Here is a 26,949-nt window from a genome sequence, read left to right on the forward strand (position 1 = left end):
ATGTCTCTACGCTGCGGGGGCGTGGTCCGCACCGTGGGCCCCCGGGTGAGCTGCGGGGCGAGCAGGGTGCGGGCGTGGGGTGGAGGGGGCTCCCATCCCTTTAGAGGGCCCAATAATGCCAGCACTTACTGAGTGTTTAATTCGAGCCAGGTACTGTTCTAAACATTTTTCTTGTGGTATCTCATTTAATTCTTCCGACACCCCCACGAGGTTAGGTCTCCGGTACTGGTTTGTTTGTAGGTCTCTCTGGCTGGCACTGAGAGCTTTTTTTCTGCGTATCAGTGATTTGTACTTTGTATTTATTGGAGCGTTATAGGAGCACTGCGGTGAGCACTCCAGATTACTACTTTGTGTTGAGCTCTTGTGTACTAGACACCAGTTTGGGCAATTAGAACCCAAATCTATGCTCTAGACTCGAGCGGGAGACCTGGGCAAGTACAATAGCAATCGTGCAGCATTAATAGGCACTGTATATATATATTTTTAATTCTTGAAGGTTCTTTTGCTTTATAAGTACTGACTCTTGAATTTTATAGTGTTTTGGCTGTCTTGTCCGTGTGTGTTCAGATCTAGAAGCCAATAGCTTCTTATGGTCAAATACATATTGAGTGACTTCCTTCTTTAAACACAGAATGTAACCTAGAAAATTAAAGCATTAGGTTTGGTTTCCCTTCTTCAAGTTCTGTGAAACTAGTTGAGCACTTACCTCTACGTTTTAACACGTAATGCTTATCCAAAGTCCAAAGCAGAGAGATTTACTTCAAATTTCATTTAAACGTCCTTGACTCAAGTCAGGAATAGAAAATTCAAAGCTGTAGCGTCTTCTCCCTTACTGCAATTTAAACCTGAAAAACAGACTTTTAGTACCTAAATGGGTTACATGAAAAGTGTGGCATGTTAGCCAGTTCCAATGGTTTCCAAATCTATTCTAAATCCAGCAGGATATGGTCAGCTCCCATTCTGCTTTAGGTTTGGTTTGTTCCCCTTGGGTCCTCCTTAATCTTAGATTCTCAGCTCCTACACAGAGCTTGTAAATAGTTTGACATAATTTCTGATTCAGTTCTCTGGGTTTTACCCTTTTAGGTATTAAAATAGGTTAAAACTAAGTTATTCCAAACCCCACTAAATAAATGTCATAATGAACCCTTTGTTTAGGTATTTGGAAGATATTTATGCAGTCCAGTCAGAGAAGTAAGTTCCTTGCCAGATAAAAAAAAGAAATTTTTACAGAATGGACCAGACCTTCAAGATTTTGTATCTGGTGATCTAGCAGACAAGAGCACCTGGGATGAATATAAAGGAGACTTAAAACGCCAGAAAGGAGAAAGGTAATTGAAATTTTGAGGTAATTTTAATGTCCCATTTCTTCATAGTGCATCATTTTCGATATAACCAAGCCCTAGGATATATTTTTAAATCAGCTTGTTAAATTTAGCTAAAAATCATTAGAAAGAAGTGATAACAAACATAGAATAGGTGAATAGGTGAGATTGTTGGAATCTATTTCTTTTCTCTCTGCCCTCTGACAGTTTTTCTTCAACCTTCCTAGGACTTAGCCATCCTACACCACCATCTCCCATTTTCCATCCAGCAATAAATTTCTTCAGAGAGCAAAGATTATCACCTTGTTACTAGTCTATTACACTTTAAAGTTTTTCATTGTTACTGGGTGTCAGTGATCTAACTTGTTGCTTCGCCTAGTCAATGTACATACGATCTATGGATAGCATGCCTTAGTTTAAAAGAATTGTAAGGGAATTTAGTGCAGAGAGCAAATTGTATTGGGAGATACTTTACCTAGCAACTTCTAGATCACAAGTGGGTGGAAGTCAAAGGGAACCTGAGGAAATGTAGTCTTCACTCCAAATTTTAGATTTGTTTCCACTTAATAACTATCAAAATCTAGAATGTAGAGCAGAAAGTTCACTTGTGGGGTCTCTCCTTAATCTGAACAAATATAGAACTTTTTGTCAGTATTATTTTTTAGGGAATGAGATGTTCAAAAGCTTCTTCATTTTTTTATTGGGATGGTGTTACTCTGTGCCTTTGAAAAAGTAGACATGAGCACAGTGCCCTGCTAGACACAGTTATAGGTGTTTTCTAAAGTGGTTTGAGCAAATCTAAATTTCATTCTCTGTTATTACTCCTATGGCAGAAATTAAAAGAGTTAATCCAGGATTATGGGGGGAAAATTCCTAACTAGGAATTGTAATAGAGCAGAGTAACTTCAAAGCTGTGTGATTATTTGGGAACATACTTGTTAATGTATAGTTATATTTGGCTTTCCTCAGGTTAAGACTACCTCCATGGCTAAAGACAGAGATTCCCATGGGGAAAAATTACAATAAACTGAAAAATACATTGCGGAATTTAAATCTTCACACAGTAAGTTATCAGAGGGTTAAATATCCCTCTTTATCAGAAGCCGTAATTTTTCCATATATATGTAACTTAAAAATTAATAAAATACATATCAAAAATAGCAAGGAAAGTAAATAAAGATGTTTAGTGATACATTACTCTCAATAATGGAAATACATTTAAAGATTATTTTCCCTGCAAAAGAAACAAAAAGTAATTGTATTTTTTAAACTTTCATTTAATAGTGCAAACAAAAAAATTTTTTTCTGCTATTTCGGGAATGAGGGTTTTTGTGTGTTTTATATTACAAATTAAGTACATGCTTGTTGGAAAGGGTATATTAAATGTGAAGCATCCTATATGCAATCTCAAATGTTTAACTGTTATACCACTTTAACTGTTCAACATATACCCTTGCAGACCTTTTTATTTGCACATGTAAAATATATACATTCATATAGGTTTGTGTTTTTTTTTGTTTTTTTTTAATTTACTTATTTATTTATTTATTTATTTTTGACTGCGTTGGGTCTCCGCTTCTACGTGTGGGCTTTCTCTACTTGTGGCGAGCAGGGGCTACTCTTCGTTGTGATGCACGGGCTTCTCATTGCAGTGGCGGGGTTAGGGGCTCTAGGCGCCCGGGCTCAGTAGTTGTTGCGCACGGGCTTAGTTGCTCCGCGGCATGTGGGATCTTCCCGGACCAGGGCTCGAACCCATGTCCCCTGCCTTGGCAGGCGGATTCTTAACCACTGCGCCACCAGGGAAGTCCCTTCATATAGTTGTTTTTTGTTTTTGTTTTTGTTTTGCGGTACACGGGCCTCTCACTGTTGTGGCCTCTCCCGTTGCGGAGCACAGGCTCTGGACGCGCAGGCTCAGCAGCCATGGCTCATGGGCCCAGCCGCTCCGCGGCATGTGGGATCTTCCCGGACCAGGGCACGAACCCGTGTCCCCTGCATCGGTAGGCGGACTCTCAACCACTGCGCCACCAGGGAAGCCCCCTTCATATAGTTTTTAATTTAAAAATGGAATCCTAATATCTATATACTTTGACAGTTTTAACAGCATTTTTGAATAGTGAATTTCTTCATAAATATGCTGTGAAGAATGGATAGTGTAAACATGCCTGATGACTAATTTGCTCAACTGGTAAGTATTTTCAACCTGACTGTATTCAGCTCCCTTTTACCCACAGGTGTGTGAGGAAGCTCGATGTCCCAATATTGGAGAGTGTTGGGGGGGCGGAGAACATGCCACTGCCACTGCCACAATCATGGTAAGCCCAGCCTCAAATTCTAAAGTCTAGAGACTGAAAGGAAACGTTTTGTGTCTTTCTCCTACAAATGTACATTATGAATCTCTGATCAGATTTCTTGTTACATATGAGTTTATGAGAAATGTGGGAAAAAACCCAACAAATAATCCAGCCTGTTATGATCTCACCCTTCTCTGAATAAGTCTATTATTGATTCTTCCATCTACCTGATGGTTAATCATGTGCTGCCTTGAGATATCTCTTCTATTAATTTTTGGAAATGTTCTTCATGTTGGCTTAACTTGTTATTCATTTTGCCCCTTAAATAATAAGCGTTTATTTTTCTCCCTCATGGGACTTTCAGTTGGCCCATGTTCATCTGTTCTTGACTGGGCTAAGCTGGACTCCAGGAAGTAGGTTGGGTTCAGTTCTACTCTAGAGAGCTTCATTCATGGACCGGTGGCTCTCCAAGGCATATTCTTATCATGGAGGATGGAAGGAGCACAAGAGGGCAAGCCAACCATCCATGCACATTTGAGGCTTCTGCTTCGTCATGACTGCTATCATTCTATTGGCCAAAATAAGCCACGTGGCCAAGCCAAGCATGAGTGGGAGTAGAGACATAACTTCCTCCCCAAGTAGGCAGGCCCTGCAAGTTACGTGGCAGTGGCTGAGATGTATAATCTTAATATGATAGAGTAAGAAATGGGATTAACAATGCAATCTACCATATTATTTATACAGAGGAGTTTGGAGATTGAAGTATTGGGTTAAATATAAATTATGTGAAACTGAAAGTTCATACTTTTCTGGGGAATGTCTGATAAACTGTTGAGTTATATCAGCAAGAGACTATTTAGACGAGGAGCTGGGGATTCTTATGAGATAGAGCTCCTTCTGGAATAATACAGAGCCAACCAGAGAGCTTATCTAAGTTATGCAATGTCAACTCTTGAAGGAAGGAGTGATTCTGAATACTCCATGACGGAACTCTCTGGTTTTATCCCTTGCCTTTCCTTTTCTTTAGTTTTACCATATATGTTTGTATTCCTTAACTGTATTGTTTAGCTTTGAATGTTTTAAATTTCTTAAAAACAGAATCGAAGTTTATACATTCATTGCAGTTTTATTCCCTTAACATTACATTCTCTAAGTCATCTGTTTATTTGATTTAAATTGTAACATCTCTATTCTAGTTGATGGGTGACACATGTACAAGAGGTTGTAGATTTTGTTCTGTTAAGACTGCAAGAAATCCACCTCCACTGGATGCCAATGAGCCCTACAATACTGCAAAGGCAATTGCCGAGTGGGGTCTGGATTATGTGGTCCTGACGTCTGTGGATCGAGATGGTTAGTGCATCATCATTACCTCTTCCAGAAATTGGCTCTTATTAAGTTATGACATCATCTTAAGCAGTGGACTCTTGTTTTTAGATATGCCTGATGGAGGAGCTGAGCACTTTGCAAAGACTGTGTCTTACTTAAAGGAAAGGTACTTACTTGTGTTTGCATTTGCTTGTGTAATTTAAGGACTTTTGTTGATCCATGTAAATTCAGTTTATTTTAGGTCTTTACCTTAAAGCAGTGGTTATTAACCTTTTGTGGGGATTATAAACCTGTCTCATAATCTGCTGGAAATTATGTGGTCTTTTCTCTGGAAAAGTCGTATTCAAACAGATACATGTTCGCAGAAATTTTAGGGATGTAGGGACACAAACTTATTCATGGACCTTTAGTCCATAGAACCCCTCCTTCATGTTTGAGTATCAGTCTAAACTTTGAGTAATTTTATGAGAAGTATAAAACTAGTCTTCCTAGCACTGATTTAAATAAACCATCATCTAGAAGAAGTTAGGATGAGATAAACTCCCACATTGTTAAAATATGTAATCTTGATATAAATTTTATCACTATTGATATGCCCTGGGAATTTTACCCATAACTCACATTTTATTAACATGTAAATTCTATGTATTTAAAAAGCATTTAAAAAGGAGGTTTTTTTTTAAATTTATTTATTTTTGGCTGCATTGGGTCTTCATTGCTGCGCGGGCTAGTTGTGGCGAGCGGGGGCTTCTCTTCATTGCGGTGCGCGGGCTTCTCATTGCGGTGGCTCCTCTTGTTGCGGAGCACGGGCTCTAGGTGCGCGGGCTTCAGTAGTTGTGGCACACAGCCTCAGTAGTTGTGGCTCACGGGCTCTAGAGCGCAGGCTCAGTAGTTGTGGCGCACGGGCTTAGTTGCTCCACGGCATGTGGAATCTTCCTGGACCAGGGCTCGAACCCATGTCCCCTGCATTGGCAGGCGGATTCTTAACCACTGCGCCACCAGGGAAGCCCTATGCTTATTTTCTACAGCTCAGTACTAGTCTAGCGCCCTCAGTAAATGTTTTTTCAGTGATTCCCCCAATATTTTCTATTTTATTTTTTTATAGTTCATTTAAAAAAAGTTTTGTTTGCCACCCACAAAATTGATCTCACAAACTACTAATGAATCTCAACTTGCAGTTAAAAAAACAGTGAGTTATAAGATGTGTTCTTTGAACATCTCTTGTATCCATGGGAGGGTGTGTATGTGGTCCTTTCTACATCTGTTCTCGCATGAAACAGCTCCAAAAAAAACTTTGCAGTTGGGTTTGTGAAAAAGTTTTAGTTTCCCAGTCATTTCTACTACTTGTCAAAGGGAACAGCTTTATGACCTAGTTTATATTTTAATGCTTGAATGCATAAATATAGCCAGAATATAAATAGGAAGATTAATGTTTAGCTTGTATTTCATTTAAGCAAAGCTCATGACTCAGCAACTCAGAAGATAGTTTTTAAAGGTCAGAGCACTTGTGAAATATTTGTCTAGAGGATGGGAGGAGAATTCATGAATTTTAAAAGAATGCAAAATTAAAGGAATTAATATTTGCATTCACATAAGAGATATCCCAATTTATTTTCTAAAAAAATACAAAGGTTATTTTATATTTAATGTTTTATATTTGTATTTTAATTCCTTTAAACAATTTTTAATACCTACTCAATTAAAATTCTGTATAATCCCAAAATTTATTCTGATCATTATTTACATGCAGATGTGTTTAAACCACAGTGTGCATATTATTTGATGTTATAGGTTTGTTTGTTTTTTTGGGGGGGGTTTGTTTGTTTTTCATTTAACAGTTCATATATAAACATTTGTGTGTTCATGCTATTCTTGGCACGGTTCTAAAGCTTACCGTGTTGAAACTGATACTGAATGAGTACTGGTGACTTCTATTTTGAGCAACAGTTATGTCAATTCTTTTCCTCAGTTTGATACTTATCTCTTTTTCACCCTAGGAATCCAAAAATCCTTGTGGAATGTCTCACCCCTGATTTCCGAGGAGATCTTAAAGCAATAGAAAAAGTTGCTCTGTCAGGATTAGATGTGTATGCACATAATGTAGAAACAGTTCCAGAATTACAGAGGTGATTTCATATACAGAGTAATGTTGGGAAGTTTGGAGGGTCAGAATCTGCTATATTTTCTCACTTGTTTCAGGGGAGAACTTTGTAATTTGCTTTTATAAAGTGAACTCTTCTTAAACAAAAACAACATATGTCTATTGCAGAAAAATAAAAAAATGTAGCCAACAAAAAGAGTGTAAACATCACCCATAATATTTCCACCTAGTAGTATCAATTACTAACATCTAAGTGTAATATATATACTTATATATTTATATATGTGTATATATGTCTTGGTACACACACACATAATCAGCATCTTTTTTTTCTTTCTTTTTTTTTTTTTGTAAAGCATCATTGCAGGTGCCAATGAGCTGTTTTTTTCAAAGAACAGTTTTCAAAAAAAAACTTACTCAAGAGCAATTGCTTTGATTGTAGTTCTAAAAAAAGACTTTTAACCATCTACTTGGCAATAATATATGCAGTAAATGATGCTGAAGAAAAACCTAGTACACTCAGATGTAGTTCAAATCTCTTTTAAAAAGTAGATACTGTGCTGTCTTACTTTTCCTAATAATTTTAGTAGTTAGGAATAATTACAGATTGTTATTCTGCATCAATAAGTACATTCATATTTCAGAAAAATGAAAAATTTTGGGCAAGATTAATAATTCATTTTCATTATTTTAGTAAAGCATTTGATAGTGATTTTATTAGGTTCTACACATTATTCTGTGTTAAAGAAAGAAGTAGGATAAACAATAACCAGGATTTCCACTAAATCATAAATATATTAGGGAGCATGACTTGAATTCAGTGGAGAAATAACTTCCAAAAAGTAATTCCCTTATTATCAAGTGTGTGTGTGTGTGTGTGTGTGTGTGTGTGTGTGTGTGTGTGTTTTAATATTTATTTACTTATTTATCTTGGCTGTGCCTGGTCTTAGTTGCTGCAGGAGGGGTCTTCATTGCGGCATGCATGTGGGATCTAGTTCCCCGACCGGGGATCAAACTTGGGCCCCCTGCATGGGGAGTATGGAGTCCTACCCACTGGACCACCAGAGAAGTCTCAATGATTATTTTTAAATTCATTAATTTGTTTCCTCTCTTCCCTGTGAACTGGTCTCTGATTAAAAATAACAACCATAACAACAAATCAATTACACAAAATTAAGGTACATTAGAATTCAAATGAAGGCTGATTTAACATCACCAACTTTGTGTCCTTTGGGCCTTATCCATTTAAGCCATGGTGGTTTGGCCCCTGTTGAAGTCTAGCACACAGCCTGTTCCAACCCTGTCATATCTCATGATACCACCACCAGTGGGTGCCAGTTTCTCTGTTTTCATTTAAAAAACATTATCCGGGACTTCCTGGTGGTACAGTGGTTAAGAATCCACTTACCAATGCAGGGGACACGTGTTCAAGCCCTGGTCCCAGAAGATACGACATGGCTGCGGAGCAGCTAAGCCCGTGCGCCACAACTACTGAACCTGTGCTCTAGAGCCCATGCTCCGCAACAAGAGAAGCCACTGCAATGAGAAGCCCATGCACCGCAACAAAGAGTAGCCCCCACTCCCCACAACTAGAAAAAGCCCATGCACAGCAACGAAGACCCAACACAGCCAAAAATTTAATTAATTAATTAATTTTAAAAAATAATAAATAAATAACATTATCCTTTGCAGTGAAATTTCCAGAATGTATTTGGATGTATTTTTTTACCTAAGAGATGTCAAGCTATATACTTACCAGCAGAGGGCAGCTTAGTCTTTAGAAATGAACATAAAAGTTTCATTCCTCTGAAATGGTTCAGGTTAAATAGTTTTTTCTTTGTTCAGTATCGAGATTTTCTTCCACTTTTTTCCCCTTCTCTCTTGACTACTCTTCTAATCACTTATTCTCAGCTTCGGAATCCTGGTTTCTCAATGAGTAATTCATAAAATGAATTACTTAATTCATTACTTCCATTCTCATTTTCTCTGCCTCAGGCTTGAAAGGCCTGAAAAGTCAACAGAGTTGGGGGCCTAGTGAAGCTTGATTTTCTTTCCTAAAGTAGCACTTAGACATTTGTGCAAAAATGCTACCATTGAACCATATGATATAGCATGATGTCCAGAATGTACTTTTCTGGTCTTTCAGGTTGCTTGCATAATTATGTACTTAGTTGAGCTTGTGGTTATTCTTGCTGACAACAGCTTTGCTGTTTTCAAGGAAGGTTCGTGATCCCCGGGCCAATTTTGACCAGTCTCTACGCGTACTGAAACATGCCAAGGAAGTTCGACCTGATGTTATTTCTAAAACATCTATAATGTTGGGTTTAGGTGAGAGTGACGAGCAAGTATATGCAATGATGAAAGGTAAAGAAATTGAAAATGAAAACTCTTTTCCATTTAATTTGAGTAATAGCAGGAATCCCACTTTGAAGGACCTGTTATGTTTTCTCCATAGTCTCAGTGAAAGTGCCAGTGAGAACAAACATATAGTATATGTTGTAAACAGCAGCATAGAAAGGAAAGGAAGTATGTTTTCTTAAAACTTTGTGGAATGATGTACAGGATGCTCAGGATATGAAATTTGCATCCCATTTTATTTCTTACCCTTTCATCAGCTAAAAACATGATTTTGTCCATTTTTCTAATTCACTCATTAGACAGTCTTTGAGTCCAGCCAGGTACCAGGAGCTCTGTCAAGCACTGACAATCCAAAGATGACTAGGATGAATTCAGGCCTTTGAGGAAGTGCTTACTTATAGAATTGTTACATAATATGGTGTGCTTTGGATTTCACTGAACCTTAGTCCATTAAATCCATTTGCTTTGTGATTCTTAAATTTTAAAATATAAAAGCTTTTATTTTACCTGAAGATCCTTGGCTAACTTACAGTTATTTATTGGTTCAAAGAGTAATAAGTTCAAATAATAATTAAAAGCTGCTCTTTACAACAATGCATGCAGTTAGCATTGTAAAAACATCTGCTAATGTACTGTGTGCTTTTTTTCCTGTAGTACTTCGTGAAGCAGATGTGGACTGTTTGACTTTAGGACAATATATGCAGCCAACAAAGCGCCACCTTAAGGTACAGCTACCATAAATTGCCAAATGTTTAATGGTAATTTGAATTAAATCTTTATTTTCTTTAGGTAAAATTAAGAAGCTACTGGCTTTTTAGTGTAGTGTTCTATGTATATTTCTAGGTTCCATTTTATAATCTGCATAAAGCAGCTACACTGGCACTTATTTGCTGCCCCCCAAATTGTATAACTTTAGTGACCTACAGGAAAAAAATTTTTAAGTTGGGAAGTTGTGTTCGTTCACACTTGGTGATCTTGTGATTTGTTTTAGAATTATATGAGAGCCAGAGGTGAAGTAAGAAAGAAAAGTAGGTCTCCCTATTTCTATATTGGACATTTATTCATTCATTTAAAAAACATTTCTTGAGTAGTGACCATGTACCAGACACAGTGCCGAGCAGAAGATACAAGATGAGTAACACAGTCTTGTCCTTAGGAATCTTTTTTTTTTTTCTGTCAGGAGTCTTATAGAAATAGGTGTGATTAATTTTTGATTGTACTTGTTGGTCAATAAAGGAATGATACAGATACATAATCTCTACAAATAATCTCATTTTTTTTCCCTTTTGGAATAGCTAATATAATTCCAACTTGATATGTTTCTCCTCCTCTCTAATTTTACTATAATTACGTTCTGACTGAGTAGCCAACAAGTAGATTTTTGTATAGAACAGAAGTGATTTAGGAAAATTCTATAATCTAGAATTAATTCTTTAAATCTAGGTTGAAGAATACATTACTCCTGAAAAGTTCAAATACTGGGAAAAAGTAGGAAATGAACTTGGATTTCATTATACTGCAAGTGGCCCTCTGGTGCGTTCTTCATATAAAGCAGGTAAGTTAGACTGCAGAGCATGGTTCTATCTAGTCCGTAATTTTCCACATTAAAATGATAATAACTGTGGTTATCTTTTGTGGGGAAGAAAAAAAAATTTTTTTTTTCTGAAATATCTTTAGGAACTTAGCTCCATAAGGGTAAGTATCTATTTGACAACATTGCTTCTTGCATTAATATCTTTGTGTTTTTCCTCCCAGAAGCAATAGGGGAAAAAATCCATAAGGTTATTTACCCTATGGAAATGTTTAGTGTAATTTTACTATCTACAGTGCAATTATTTATTTTAACTTATTAATTAATTTATTTATTTTTGGCTGCATTGGGTCTTCGTTGCTGCACATGGGCTTTCTCTAGTTGGGGCGAGTGGAGGCTACTCTTCCTTGCGGTGCATGGGCTTCTTACTGCTGTGGCTTCTCTTGTTGCGGAGCACGGGCTCTAGGTGCACAGGCTTCAGTAGTTGTGGCACGCGGGCTCTAGAGCACAGGCTCAGTAGTTGTGGCGCATGGGCTTAGTTGCTCCGCGGCATGTGGGATCTTCCCCTACCAGGGATTGAACCCTGTCCCCTGCATTGGCAGATGGATTCTTAACCACTGCGCCACCAGGGAAGTCCTACAATGCAATTTTTTAACCTCTGTAATTTCAGCTCTTATTTTGATCAGTAGCTTGAGCTGACTTATAAAAATAAAAGCCAGTTTCTTTTTTTCTTTTTTTAATTTATTTATTCATTTTTGGCCGCGTTGGGTCTTCATCCCTGCACATGGGCTTTCTCTAGTTGCGGCGAGCAGGGGCTACTCTTCATTGTGGTACACGGCCTTCCCATTACGGTGGCTTCTCTTGTAGCGGAGCTCAGGCTCTAGGCGCACAGGCTTCAATAGTTGTGGCACGCAGGCTCAGCAGTTGTGGCTCACAGGCTCTAGAGCACAGGCTCAGCAGTTGTGGCTCATGGGCCCTAGAGCACAGGCTCAGTAGCTGTGGAGCATGGGCTTAGTTGCTCCGCAGCATGTGGGATCTTCCCGGACCAGGGATCAAACCCGTGTCCCCTGCATTGGCAGGTGGATTCTTAACCGCCGCGCCACCAGGGAAGTCCTAAAAGCCTTTTTCAAGAGATAAAGTCATGTGGTAATGGCCATTACAAGAATAAACAACTAGTTATTTTTTGGGTATGTCCAAACCATGTTATACTATTAATGATCTTTTAAATGACTGTTACATAGTGGAGTCTAAATCCTAGATATGTTAAAAGTAGGCATAAATTCTATTTGTAAAAATTAATGTTCAGATGTTAGTAATATTCATTGTGTTCCTGTAAAGAAACTGAAGACATTTTAATGAACTAACAACAGCTTATCTTAGTTATAAAATCCAAGAATTTGATTCAACACTGACTGACAGGATGTGGGAATTTTGGAAACCAATAATGATAAGTGATTTATTCTTTAAGGAGCACTACTAGCAAGCTAAAAATATATATAAAGGATAGGACCAACATCAGCTTCCAGGGTGGTCAAAGTAGAATAATGTCATTTGAAAGGACTTTTTATTTTGTTGGTTTGGGGTTTTTTGTTTTGTTTTGTTTGTTTTTGTTTTTGGTAAGGAAAATTTCTAACAATTATGAGGAAGTGAACTATAAACTTTTTAATTCCTTTAAAATTACCAGTAAAAGGTCAAAGTCTTAGATTCAGATGATGGATTAGGATCTGATAATATGGTTCTACTCTTACCAGATTTAGATGAGGCATGGGGCAGCATGGACTATTCTCTCCATTACTTGGCAAGGTTATGAGCCTTAGGATTCTTGGTGATTGTGTACAGATACAATCATCACAATTCTACTCATGTATTAAGATTACAGAGAAGTTCATCAGAGTCCTCATAAAGTCGGGCCTGCAGTGCTGAACTCTGCCAATAAGCTTTGAGCCGTGCTATAACAGTGATAGACTAAGTGGAACCTAATGACCTGAAAAGTGAAAGTGCCCCCTCTAAGCAGCTAACTTAGTACACAGGCACATCTTAGGGGGTGGAGAGAAAGCAAGCCCATTATAGATGAGAGCTCTTGCTTCCCTAGAGGGGAATAAGCTAAAGAGATGCCATCAAATGAATCCGCTCAACTGCAGCAAGGTCTGTTTTATAAACATCAGATCCAGGCTAATAATGTAGCAGAATTGCTCTCTGAAATGAATTGTGCCAACAGCAATACTTTGTCGGTAATGAGGAATAGATTGTGCACATGAAGTGGAATAAATGCACAGAAGCAGCCCACAGACACAGTAGGGTCACCCTTTATAATATTTCTTTACTAGAAAGAGTAATGGTAAAAATTGTAGTGATAGAAAAAGTTTTTTAAGAATAATGACTAGGGACTTCCCTGGTGGTGCAGTGGTTAAGAATCCTCCTCCCAATGCAGGGGACACGGTTTCAAGCCCTGGTCCAGGAAGATCCCACATGCTGCAGAGCAACTAAGCCCATGCATCACAACTACTGAGCCTGCGCTCCAGAGCCCGCGAGCCACAATTCCTGAAGCCCGGGTGCCTAGAGCCCGTGCTCCACAATAAGAGAAGCCACTGCAATGAAAAGCCGGCGCACCGCAACGAAGAGTACCCCCCACTCACTGCAACTAGAGAAAGCCTGCGTGCAGCCACAAAGACCCAACACAGCCATAAATAAATAAATAAATAATTTTAAAAAAAGGAATCCATCTGCCAATACAGGGGATGCAGGTTTGAGCCCTGGTCTGGGAAGATCCCACACGCCACGGAGCAACTAAGCCCATGCGCCACAACTACTGAGCCCGCATGGTACGACTACTGAAGCCCACGTACCTAGAGCCCGTGCTTCGCAACAAGAGAAGCCACCTCAATGAGAAGCCTGCGCACCACAACAAAGAGTAGCCCCCGGTCGCCACAACTAGAGAAAGCCTGCGTGCAGCAACAAAGACCCAATGCAGCCAAAAACGAATAATAAATAAATTTATGGGAAAAAAAGCTCTTTTAAAAGAAAAAGACTAATGACTAAGCATTATGGTTGAGGAAAGGACCAAAGATATGGGGGATATGTGAAGTTAGAAAATTATTGCCATTGAGATTTGAGAAGAGAAAAACACCAATAAATACAAAAGTCTTCTTTAAAGGGAAGCACTGAAGTATAATTATTCTGAAATTTACTTTAATTGCTATTAATGTATTTTTATTTTTCCTAAATAGGTGAATTTTTCCTGAAAAATCTAGTGGCTAAAAGAAAAACAAAAGCCCTCTAACACTTAACAAGACATTCAAGATCACAGGAATTTTAAAACTTTGACTCCAGTTGGTAACAGAAGTGATGGCAGAATGCCTAGACTTCAGTGGATATATCCCAGTCTTTTTGTTTTACGAAAAATATCAGTAAGCTGTGCATATTTAATTATAATAATTCATTTGTCTTTTAGCATATCTTCTTTGTCCCAGTAAACAATTGCTTGTTATGATGTAATCATGAAACATCTTTGTAAGAGTTTACTGTTAATAGTGTAGTTTAAACAATACATTAAAAACTTCTAGAAAATCTTTTAAGCCTCTATACATCATTGTCACGTTTCATTTCTGAAAAATGACATACTGTGATGAAACAGTCAAAATAGATTGAGATTGTATCTATTTACTTGTAAGTAGCATATGTCCTTTGCATAATAGCATAACATCGTTGGAATAATGTAGAAAGGCTTAAGAGTTTCAGTGTTGACTCTTCACATTGATATGACTACTTTAGACCTACAGAAGAGTTTTATGCTGATTGCTTACTTAGGACCTCTATTAAACCAAGACCATGATGTTGTCCAAGATGGGGAAATGTAACCTAAAAATAAAATATTAACTCTCATTTTATAATAGTTTGCTACATCACATGCACTATCCATTTGTTCCTTTCATTCCTCACACCACTCTGGTGAGGTGGCTGTGTTCTATCATAGTAATGACCTGAATGAGGAATTTCTTTCCTAAGTACTAGAACTCAAATTCATCTTTTGACTCTGAATCCTGTTTTTCTACTACATCTCACAAAGGAAGTACTTAGATGGCAATATTGTAAAATATGTAATTTGGATAGCCGATTCTGTTTTGAAGTTTTAAATGTGTGAACTAATATTTTTTTTTATAAAATGCATAACTTTGAAAATTAGTTACATTTTAATTTAACTCAGGGAGCCATATATACTTTGAATCACTTTCCTTATAGATCCTAACAAATTTTGCTGTTTAAAATTAACCCCATCAACTTTCCATTTTAACATCTCTGGCAACTACCCTCCTTCAAAATCTATTATTTCACCGGAAAAATTGATTACTTTTCAGACTCTGATTTTGTAACATAATCTGATGTTTCCTAATTTTGCACAGTGTAGGCAGTTGGTAATGAAACATTTTAGCAGAAGAGTCATTTTGTCAAATGAAATGTTTGGTATCCCAACGTAAAATAATTTAAATGGCATTTTATTAGCACAAATGTATGTTAAGGTTTTAGATTTGTAAGAACTACACATAAAAATAGTGAATGAGGGCTTCCCTGGTGGCGCAGTGGTTGAGAGTCCGCCTGCCGATGCAGGGGATGCGGGTTCGTGCCCCGGTCTGGGAGGATCCCGCGTGCCGTGGAGCGGCTGGGCCCGTGAGCCGTGGCTGCTGGGCCTGCGCGTCCGGAGCCTGTGCTCCACAACGGGAGGGGCCACGGCAGTGGGAGGCCCGTGTACCATAAAAAAAAAAAAAAAAAAAAATAGTGAATGATAAGATGAAGCTGTTTTGATACATATGTGAAATTGGGAGTCATGGATGACGTTTGCAGTCTTTGTCAGACCTCAACAGTCTACTTACTCCTTTGTTTTATTTTGGTTATATAGTATTGAGAAAAATCCTGACTGATACAGCTAAATAATGATAAATTATTTTAAAAATTTAAAACATCTTGCAATCTCAGCATACTCTCCAGTTAAATTTAATCCAAAAACCTGAAAGATAATTAGCAGGAAATGTTTGTTTCAAAGTGGAATCAAAAATAGTATCTTCTGAATTTGTTATTCATTCACTCATTAGAATATGTGACCAAATGCCTGGATCTTGCTGGACATTTGAGTGTAGAGAGTGGGTGCTGTAGAGGTGTAGTCCCTTGCATAAATATACAAGAATGGACAGGCTTGAATTTTAAAAGGCCAAGGCAGAGCTTTGACCTTCCTAAACAATGATGCATTAAAAAGAAGTGTATTTAAATGCACAGACATGGCAGGTGGCCTATACAAAATTTCTTGATCGCACAGCACAAGTTAATGCATCAGTGGTCTCCAATGTGTTAAAATCTGATATGTGCCCATTTCAGTATGTCTGATCTTTTTCTTTCTGTAGCACCAATAGTATTTTTAAGAAAATGAAAGTGACAAATGCACATGGTTTTTAAGAAATCAATTAGTACAGGGGTCACTGTCCCCTTTCCAGCCACTGAATCAGCCAACCCCGAAACCCAATTCCTGTTTAGTGAGATATCTTTATTATTATTATTATTATTTTTGACCGTACCATGCAGCTTGGGGGATCTTTGTTCCCTGACCAGGGATAGAACCCAGGCCCCAGCAGTGAAAGTGCCGAGTCCTAACCACTGGACCGCCAGGGAATTCCCTGAAAACATCTTCACTTTAGAGATATTATTTGTATTACTGCATTAAGAAGCATGAGCTCCAGTGTACTTAGGCAGAAAAATGGGAATAACACCCCAAAGAAAGATTCAGAGTATGAGTAGAGCAAAACAGCAGGAGCAGCTGCTGAGAGAGATTTGCGTACATGCCCTTCCTCCTTGTGGGGACTCCCAGCTACTCAGAAGCCACACATACATTTTAACATACATTTGTGCTAATAAAATACCATTTAATCTATTTTGTATTGGATTTCCATGAAATTTTAATTTGATGATGATTCTCTTGCTAAAATTTTGGCCACCACATTTTAATTTTCAAGAGCAGTTCTCTGATTTTTTTTTTCCCCGTTTAAATAGCATTCTGTTCTTGTTTCCTAGCTACAAGTTCTTCCATTTTTCTCTCTGAGGATAGTGTCATTCTCTGCATTGAGCATTGTCTCTGTTTCCTTTTTTTGTTTGGTCTCTGCCTTTTGTTTGTTTTGGTCTCTGCCTTTTGTGTTAAAGGCTCTCCTTCATCTCCTTGGCTGTACAGACATACTAAGTGATGAGCCACTCTAAAGCTATTTGGAAGCTGGGGTGGGGAAGCTATCTAATTGATAGAGCTCCACTGGAGCGTGTTTGGGGCATGAGCTAGATTTCTCAATGAGTGACTCCCAAATGTCAGGATTGAAAATAATAATTATAATCCTCAAGTCTTCTGCCTTGAGGGTTATAAACTTGGCTGCCTGCTTACTTAGAGCCAGATAAGTAAAAGCAAGCTGGTTAGGGGAGCGTGGGTCTCTGTTCCATAGGCAGGCTTTTATTTAGTTTCCTCGTTTCCAGTCTGGCAACTTACTAACACCCTCCCCAAGGCTGAAACTTTCTAATTCTATTCCTCCTGAAAATAAACCTCTAATATCCCATAAGAGTAAGGGGTGGGAAAGGGAGTTTCTTGGTGTGGGTAGGGTAGAGACTTGGGTGCAGTCAACTCTTCCTTATACAGCCTTCCATCAAAGTCCCCTGTTTTTAGCCCCACACCTAAACCCCACCTGTTGTGGTAATGTGGTGCCTCTAATTCTTGTGATCTTCTAAGGGACCAGTTACCTACATCTAGAAGGCAGTCCCTTATGTGGGCATTGAAGTTTCTGCTTGCTCTTTATAGTAAGTTACTTAGCCTCCCGTGGTCCACCTTCTAAAAATTGTTTGACATCTCTCATCTACTGGTGCCTCCTTTCTCATTCTTTGTCCTTATCTATTTACAGCTTTCTTATTTCTTTACTGCCGTTTTAGTGAGATTTCAGGAGAGAATGATCATAGTGCATGTGGTTAATTCAACGCACGTAACCCAAAAGTCCAGACAGTGCTTTGACTTGCTGGCTTTGCTTTAGGGCAAACTTGCAGACAGCTGGTATTGGACTTAGTGTTTGTTCTGGTGGAGAACAGTACTCATTGTTATAGTTCTCCCCAGGCAGTCGAATCAATTTCTTTAGAGAAGAAACTTCACCCTGCCTCCACCTACCTTTTTTTTTCTTTCCCCTTGACCCTGGGGGCTGGAAGATGTAATCACATGGGTGTAAATGCCAAGCTGCCTGTCATTGTGCCTCTAGAGGTGGATGAGATGAGAAGGTTGACTGTTCAAGTTAAAGACCTACAGTTAAGGCCCTGGTGGGTGCCCCTCTCTCTCCCACCTCCTTTTGGGTAGAGCCTCTGCTGTTCTGCTGGGCAGGGCCTCCTCCTCTGGCCCTCACATCAATATTCCAGGAAGCAACTCTTCTCTTTAGTCCGTATACATCTATCCACTCAAGGCTTTTCAGAAATTATTAAATTTCTTGGCCACTGATGGCCCCCTCCTATTCTCTTTGCTTTATTGGATTATGCCTTTTCCCCCTCTCACTGTAATTTTAATGGTGTCCTTAGAAGGGAGAGGATATAAATGTGTGCTCAGTTTGCCATCTTGACCAAGAACTCTGCTTGCTGTCTTTTTAATAGTAGCTTTGTAGATAATTTTACATATATAATTATCTATTTGTGTATATATGTATTTATGTTTATATTTAAATCAATCATTTGCTGAATCCCTGAAGCATCTCTATAGAGATGCTTGGGTCAGTCATGGTTTGAAAATCATTGGTAGAGAACAAGTAACATTTAATATTCACTTTACATCTATATGTTTTCCATTATGTATGCTTGCTCATTAGTGTTAGAAAAACTAACAAACACTATGTTTAGTGTTACTAATTAAAATACATCACCTACCACTGTTTCCTAAACTCCAGTCATTCATGTAAAACCGTCACAAATTTTTGCCCTATCTGGATGGGAACTATAGTATTATGTACATATATATATATATTTTTTACAATTGACTAAATTTCTAAACTTAAATTCCTTTAAAATGAAACTTCATGTAGAATATTTAGCTGGCGCATGGTTGATTATCCTGCTAAAAATTATATTTCCCAGAGTCCTTTGCAGCCAGTTGTGGATATGTGACTAAGTTGGGACCGATGGTATGTGAGCATAAATGATTTGTGCTACTTCTGAATGTGCTGTTAAAGGGTGGGTCCTACTTTTCCCTTCTCTTTCCCCTTCCCTGCTGGCTGGAATGAGAACATGATGTTGTAGCTGGAAAAGCCATCTTGATCCATGAGATAGGAGACTTGTGTAAAGGGTGGCAGAGCCCAGGTAAAGAAGTCTGAGCCTCTGATGACTATGGAAGTGCTCTGCCAGCCGTGGACCACTGACGTGGACTTCCATGTCTGAGAGAAATAAGTTTCCCTTCTGTTTAAAAGACTATCATTTTTGGTCTCTGTTAAAGCAGTCAAGTTTATGTACTAACTAATATAATTTGTAAGTCATGTTTATTCTAATGCCTTTAAAATAAATGCCTATTAAGAAAAATGTATGTTCACCTAAAATAATCTGCCTTGTTACTAGTGGTATATTGTAAAATGCAGATCTACAATGAGTGATCTTTTGGACTATATTCAGGAAAAGGAAGGGAGGAAGACAGCAAGAGGTCACTGTATCCAACTTATCCTCTGAAGTTTAAAGGTCCCTTGTAAGTATTATTTTGCAAGTCTGGCACTAATGATATATTCATGCCTGGGTTTTGGTCTAAAACTTTAATACAGTGTCAATGTATGAATAAATTAGATGGTAACATCTAGTTTGGGGCTGCAACTCTGGAAAGCAAGTTTGAGTCTGTCCTTTAGTGTGACTAACAAACATCTTTTTTTTTTTTTTAAGAAAATGACTGCATTAAAAAAAAAACCTTCGGTGATTCCATTTATCATTTTTTAAATTTATTTATTTATTTATTTGGCTGCGTTGGGTCTTAGTTGCGGCACATAGGATCTTCGTTGTGGCGTGCAGGCTTCTCTCTAGTTGTGGCGCACCGGCTCTAGAGCGCACGGGCTCAGTAGTTGCGGCATACGGGATCTCTAGTTGTGGCGCAGGCTCAGTAGCTGCGGCGCAGACTTAGTTGCCCCACGGCATGTGGGATCTTAGTCCCCTGACATGGGATCGAACCCACGTCCCCTGCATTAGGAAGGCGGATTCTTAACCACTGGACCACCAGGGAAGTCCTCCATTTATCATTTTAACAATTCTAAAGTTTACACTTCAGTGGCATTAAGTACATTCACAATGTTGTGTAACCACTGGTGTCTCCATTTTGACTATTAAGTGAAGCCCAAACTCAGCCTGAAGTTCAAGGCTTTCTACAATCTGTCCTTAGTCTAAACTTCCAGTCTTCTCCAGCTGTTCCTCTTCATGCTCCCTTCAACCCCAAACAAAAAGCAACTTGCTTTCCCTAGAACCAGTCTGAATTTTCCTGCAGGCGTCTTTTTGCTCCCATTGCTTTTGCCACTGACGTGGTCATTTGACCCACTTTCCGTATCAAGATCATGTTTGTCTGTTAAGGCCCACTTCAAGTGCCCAGATAGCATTTCGTTTTTATCATTTATGGCTATTTTCATATTTGGTCAGTTATTTCTGCATGTGTCTTAGTTTCTCCACAGAATTGCTGTCATTCATCTGTGCCCTCCATTTCTTAGCACCTCACAGCATCTGCCTTACAGTGGGTACACAGACACCCAATTTGAAATAGTTTAAATAGGGTTACTCAAATGTGAGTACAAATGAACTTACATAGAAAATGAGTCCTTAACTTCAGTAGTTTGTCTTACTGAACCTCGCTGCTCTTCCCCATCCCTACCCGCCGCAGAACCTCAGACCCTTTTCTAGTAGTTGGGAGTCCCTGGGAGGGGGAAAGGCAAGTATTTACATCCTTCTCTGCTGCCGCTCATGCTGTTTTGCCCTACCCATCATCTGTTTCTTCCCTTGGGATGCTATCCCATCAGTCTGCTTAAGGTCACAAGTGCCCACTCTTAATAATAATACCTCTGAAATTAGGATGCTTTCAACTTCAAGTAAGAAAAGCTCCTATTCAAATGGTTGTGACTGTGAGCAAGTTACTTAATCTTTCTAGCCTTCTGCCCTCCATCTGAAATGGGACGGAACTTACCTCAAAGGCCTTACATGAGGAATAGATGAGAAAATGCACCTAAAGCGCTCAGTGTAGTGCCTGCCCTGTAAGGCTGTGTCAATTACTGTACTCTTAGTGACTCCAGAGCCTACACGTGGCTCTGGGTCAGTGGGCCTAACAGGAGCGCCCATCACCTGCCGGCCACTGCCAGTAAGATCTCTGTGTAGACATTGATCTCATGTAATCCGCATAACAGCTCTGAGTTAGAGATGAATTATCTCTACTTTACGGATGAGGAAAATAATGCAGTCAGGATTTGAAGCTGGAAGTCTTAAATGGAATAACACATGATTTCTGGAGAACATATTGTGGGAGACAGATTTTACTTTTTCATATATTCTTTTCTATTTGAATTTTTAAAAATCATGTCCATGTATTATTTTCAATTTTAATTACTAGTTAATAATCTCACATAAAGTACTAGCTAATAAAAATAGAAATCTTTTTTTTCTTTTTTTACCACACCTGTACAGTTTGTGGGTTCTCAGTTCCCCAACCAGGGATTGAACCCAGGCCACGGCAGCGAAATCCTGGAATCCTAACCACTAGGCCACCAGAGAATTCGCCTAAAAATAGAAAGCTTGTATCAGTTTTTAAAATACACATGGTCTTTAATTTTCTTAATAGGGGAGAACAAGGCTAACCATCTTCTTCCAACTTTTCACACAAAGGCCTCAAATAGCTGTAAGTTACCTGCCCAGTCACTGGGGGATTTTTCCCCATTACAAAGAGCCAGTTTACATGGCTCTATGAACTGTCTTTTGTATTTTCTTCCACTTACCAGTTCTCCTACCTTCTAATCAGTGACTATATTTTACATGTTTACTTATCAATTTACTTATCAATCCTAGGCATTGAAGCATCCTGCAACTTGAAACCAGTGCCAAATTCTATCTGTTTTAGCAAGACATCTTTGGGTTATAATCCCTTTCCTAGAATATAAGATTATTAAGCACAATACAAAAATATTTTCAAGCAAAAATGTAAAGCAAATTCTAATTAATAAGCTCATCCTCACTTCAAAGTCTTATGAGCAAGGGATCTATGTTCAAATACTCTGGCATTTATCTCTTTTTGGTGTTTTGTTTCTTTCACTCTGGTCTGCAAACTTTTTCTTAAAGGACCAGAAAGCAATTTATGTAACCATTTAAAATGTAATCATGTAAAAATGTAAAAGACATTCTTAGCTCACAGGTGGCTGGCCAGATTTGGCCAATGGGATTTAGTTTGCCGATACCTGGTCTATTTGCTAAATTCCCTCTCTTTCTTGCATCATTTGAAAGAACAATATAATTCCCCTTTCTCAAAAAAGTAAGGAGTGTTGTTTTCCTGTCTAATGTCATACTGTCATGACTTATTAGTTACTTGCACTAGACAAAAAATAACCCACACAGTGGCTTATGCAGAATATTTTATTTATGTATTTGATATCTGTATAGGTGTTTCTGTCCTCATCTTTGTCTCTGTATCCTTATTGAACCGCAAAATTCCTAAAGGATGAGACTTGTATCTGTTTTAACTCCATTTGTATACTCTCAGCAGAGCACAAGCATCAAATGGACATCTGACATATTTCAATAATGATAAACACAAGAGAAAGTCAAATATAAGTCAAAGAGACATAAGAAAAAAAGTAGTTGAAGACACAAAATTTCTTATTTTAGGATTATGCTATACATAACCTGTAAAATCTACTACTTTAAGTTTATATATGAGATTATATTGGTTTTATTACTTAAAGAAAAAGGGAGAAATTGCAATGAGTTACAGGAAGAAAATGCAAAGTAAAAGTAACAAATATTGGACTAAAAAAACATAGTGATCAGTGAGGAAAAACAAGAAGTGGAGTGAAATAGATTTTCATTTCACTACACTGATTTTCTCTTCATGTTAAAAAAAATATTGCCTTTTAGTCTTATTTGGATTGATTGGAAATGGGCAGTGATGATCTTTTTGGACTAGAAAACCAACAACACAGCTCATTAAAACAAAAGAACAATAACCAAACCATACTTGTAGGGTTACTTCTAACATGGAAGCATAGGGAAAAAAAAAGCTCAAAGGCCACATTCTGTCCATTGCACCCTCCTCAGTTCAGAGAGACAAGAAATGGCATGGAAAACATCCTACCCAATTAATCCAGAAACCTCTAAACTTCCATGACACTTTTGGAAAGGTTAACAGGTTTAGCCCAATATTTAGCATAGCCATTTCATGGTTTAAAATACATACTTAAGGACAAGTAGATAAACCAATGATCAGAAAAACTGAAGCGTGCCATTCCCATTACAATGTGATATTAAAGTGCTGCCTAAAGACATTTTATAAAGTAAAAAGTGTTTGAAGTTTAATTTTACAAAAATTGACACCATTAAAACCAACACAATTATTTGCTATGCATCCAATCACTGAGGTAACAATATTATAAAAATATGTAAAAAATATTCTAGTTTCATAATTACCAGATATGCTAATTCCCATACAGCTAATATAAATTTGATTATTAAAAAAATAGTTTTGTTTCCTTAAAAGCACTTGATTCATTTACCATTTAATATCAGATAGATATTTGCTATCCTGAAGTACCAAAAAAATTACAAATAAAAATGGCAATGTCTATACTCTGGGTTTCTTGTTGGGTAGATCCTGAAGACTAAACTTTGGAATTTCACCAGAAGGAGCATATGGAATTCTCTTTGAAGACACCTTTTTGCCAATTGTTTCAATCTAGAGGGGAAAAAAATATTTTAGAAAGAAAATTATTAACAATTACAATACTTAAATGTAAAAACTCTGTAATGTAGTATAATAAGGACTAAAACCTAGATGCTTTTTTTCTTTTTAAAGGCAGAAGAAGTTTCTCAAGTCGTCTGGGCTGCTATGAAAGATCTTTGGTTCCTTCCACACTGTTTATGTTTCTAGAGTCAGTCTGCACTCCCCTTTTCATATTCATAAGAGGGCACACTGACTCCTGTCATTCTCGACACCAGACCCCCTCAAACAGAATAGGGAACCACCTGCCACGATTGTTTCAGTAGCACATGTGAAAGCAATAAATAGAACAGATTCCAGTTAATTCACATTCTTTCAAACTCTATTCTAATGTCTGTTTCCCTCATTCTAAAAAGCTTGCATAAGCTATAACAGCATAGCTTTTTAGAAGTTCAGGCTCCAGAGTCTGAAAGGATCCAGCTGGAATCCTGACTGATAAGTGCTGTTACCTAAACCCTCGAAGGTCTTTCTTTCTCATCGTAAATGGTGTTACCCATCTACCTCAAAGAGCTGTGGTAAGGATTCAATTAGATAAAGTGCTCAGCACAGTATCTGGCAAGCGAGCCAACCTTCAATAAATCAACGGTAGTCAATTTTCATATTACATTAAAAATTTTCCCCCTCTATCCAAAATAATCAATCTTATCTTTAAAGACACTGCTTCTTTAATAGTCATCTCTCCACATAGCACAGATAAATATACTAAACAATCTTCATAAATGTCTTTTTAATTAAAAATTAATATTTAATGCTGACTCGTACCACAAAGGGCTTCTGCTTTATATTCATCAATTGTCTTATTTAGTGGCTTATAAATTCCCTTTATTTAGTAATTCCAGTCTAATTTTTTTTAATCCTTACTTGGAAAAGTTAATTTTATAAGAACTCAAACTCATTTCAAATATATATACCTCTACATATCTTCTCCTTTAGATGAGTAACACAGGAATGAGAGAAAATGTGTGTGTGCCTGCAAATAATCTTTAAAAAATAACATTGCTGAGTTTCAGTCATGACTGTGAAAAACAGTCACATTACTCACTAAGGAGGGGTAGGATAAAAGGGTCCCCAGGGGGACTTCCCTGGTGGCAGAGTGGTTAAGAATCCGCCTGCCGATGTAGGGGACACGGGTTCGATCCCTGGTCCAGGAAGATCCCACATGCTGTGGAGCAACTAAGCCTGTGTGCCACATCTACTGAGCCCGTGTGCCATAGCTACTGAAGCCCACATGCCTAGAGCCCGTGCTCCGCAACAAGAGAAGCCACCGCAATGAGAAGCCTGCACACCGCAACAAAGAGTAGCCCCCGCTCGCCGCAACTAGAGAAAGCCCACATGCAGCAACGAAGACCCAATGCAGCCATAAATTAATTAATTAATTATTTTTAAAAAAAAAAAAAAAGGTCCCCAGGGTCTTTGATGGAGTGTGAACAGACAAGGATGTCATCTGATTTTTCTTGCAAGTTAATCTCTCATGAATGAGACATGGGCACTGAATTCTAAATAAGAAGGATCTTCAACAAGTCAGTGACAGGATAAGAGAACCAGATCAGATATTTTCAACAGTGGATGAAGCCTTATCAGTACCTCTCCAAGACAGCTGGTGCCGAGCAGACGCACACAGCCAGCTCTAAACACTGCTGCACTCTGCTCTGCTTCGGGACTATGCTGACAGCAATCTCCCGGCAGATTTCTTTATCCTCCCAACCACCCCCCAAGCCTCCCACCCCATTTCTGCTCTGAGGAAATGGAAAGTAGCTCCCTCTTATTAATACTTTTGGGGCCCCTGGTAGAATTGAAATGGATGCAACATAAAATGTACCGTGCAGGTTTGTGTCAGCTCTCTAAACGTTCCATAATTAACTGACAAACTCTGAATTAAAAGGGCCAGCACCACTGCAGCTCCCATACTTTTCATTCAGACCTCTCACAGCACCAGCACAGTGCTGAGCACCCAGAGGCACAGGATCCTATACCAACATGTGACAACTATATTGCATATTGCAGTTTTCAAAACATTCATATAGGAATAAGTGACCTGGCCTCAGAGCGGGTCAGTGTGATGCAGACAGTGCAGCAGAGTAGCTTTGGAGGCTCCAGGAAAAAAAAAAATTTTTTATGTGTATATTTTCTTACTTGATGTTTATATGAGGTAAGGCAAGGCATATCTTGGCCCCATATGATAGGCAACTGATATTATGTAAGAAAGACCAACACTGAATGACCTTTAGATCACAGTTTTAAGGAGGGAGTGGAGTACTTCACAAATATCACAGAACTTCCCAGAGAATTGACTGACATGTTGCCCAGAGTTATGCTATTGCTAAATGAAAAAATTTTTTAATTCTAAAACTCAAAGCCTTTAAAAAGGAAATGACCAAACAAATGAAACAAAACCAATCCAGGATCATGCTTACCTGGAAGCCAATGGTTTGTAGTTCATTGTGGAGCCCATCCAGGACACGTCGTCCATCAAAGATAAAGGCTGGCTTCAGCATTTTTTTATGAATGCGTTCATAGTCCAGTTCCTGTAAAGACAGAACCAAAGAAACAAGTAGAGCATATATGGGAACACATACTCAACCCCAAATGGTACTAGAACACCTCTAAAATTTTCCTTAATCTCACTACTGTCACCTCACCTTAAACATGTCCCATTCAGTGCAAATCACAACAGCATGGGCACCATCACATGCTTCATAGGGGTCCTTGGAAATGGTCACGAGCCGGGCCACTATAACAACCCAACAGAAAATTGGAATAAGAAAGGAGTGATTTGAAATTATGCATTTTAACACTAAGATTGCTGGAGGAGTTGAGGGTCTGACAGAAGTGGAATGGTCTGGTTGAAGTGTGAGTAGGGGTAACGGTGGGGGGCCTGGAGTACTCCCAATTTTGCCCCAGAAGCAACTCCTTGGAATCTCCGGGACTTTTTAGAATATGTCGGAAAAATCACTAGACTAACCCATAGCTGATTACTTCAAATCAAAGTTGATGAAGCAATGTCTGAGAGTTTAATTTTAGAGAAATAAGGTTAA

General features: G+C 38.4%; 2 protein-coding genes across 5 annotated transcripts in view; one reads left to right on the plus strand and one right to left on the minus strand.

Annotated features, from left to right (window-relative positions):
• Window positions 1-24,081, plus strand: LIAS (lipoic acid synthetase; the record flags this gene model as incomplete). 4 transcript variants are annotated; one of them, XM_079696415.1, is made up of 12 exons in its annotated part: window positions 1-45; window positions 1,156-1,328; window positions 2,292-2,385; window positions 3,554-3,634; window positions 4,810-4,966; window positions 5,051-5,108; window positions 6,940-7,068; window positions 9,262-9,407; window positions 10,056-10,126; window positions 10,845-10,956; window positions 19,585-19,654; window positions 23,990-24,081. In XM_079696415.1, the coding sequence occupies 12 exons, from the start codon at window positions 1-3 to the stop codon at window positions 24,024-24,026; spliced, it is 1,173 nt and encodes a 390-aa protein (XP_079552541.1). In that variant the 3' UTR covers window positions 24,027-24,081. The 4 variants fall into 4 exon arrangements, with proteins under 4 accessions (XP_079552541.1, XP_079552542.1, XP_079552543.1 ...); XM_079696416.1 differs by lacking the exons at window positions 19,585-19,654; window positions 23,990-24,081 and adding an exon at window positions 14,160-14,344; XM_079696417.1 differs by lacking the exons at window positions 6,940-7,068; window positions 19,585-19,654; window positions 23,990-24,081 and adding an exon at window positions 14,160-14,344.
• Window positions 23,759-26,949, minus strand: part of UGDH (UDP-glucose 6-dehydrogenase) — a gene marked incomplete at both ends in the record, with an annotated part of 23,741 nt that continues 20,550 nt past the window's right edge. Inside the window, 3 exons of the mRNA XM_079696403.1 lie at window positions 23,759-23,869; window positions 26,329-26,439; window positions 26,554-26,645. Of these exons, the coding sequence (XP_079552529.1) occupies window positions 23,759-23,869; window positions 26,329-26,439; window positions 26,554-26,645 (314 nt within the window). The remainder of the gene's footprint in view (window positions 23,870-26,328; window positions 26,440-26,553; window positions 26,646-26,949) is intronic.

The sequence above is a fragment of the Hyperoodon ampullatus genome (genome assembly GCF_949752795.1).
Source record: "Hyperoodon ampullatus genome assembly, chromosome: 1".
NCBI classification, from domain to species: Eukaryota; Metazoa; Chordata; class Mammalia; order Artiodactyla; family Ziphiidae; genus Hyperoodon; species Hyperoodon ampullatus.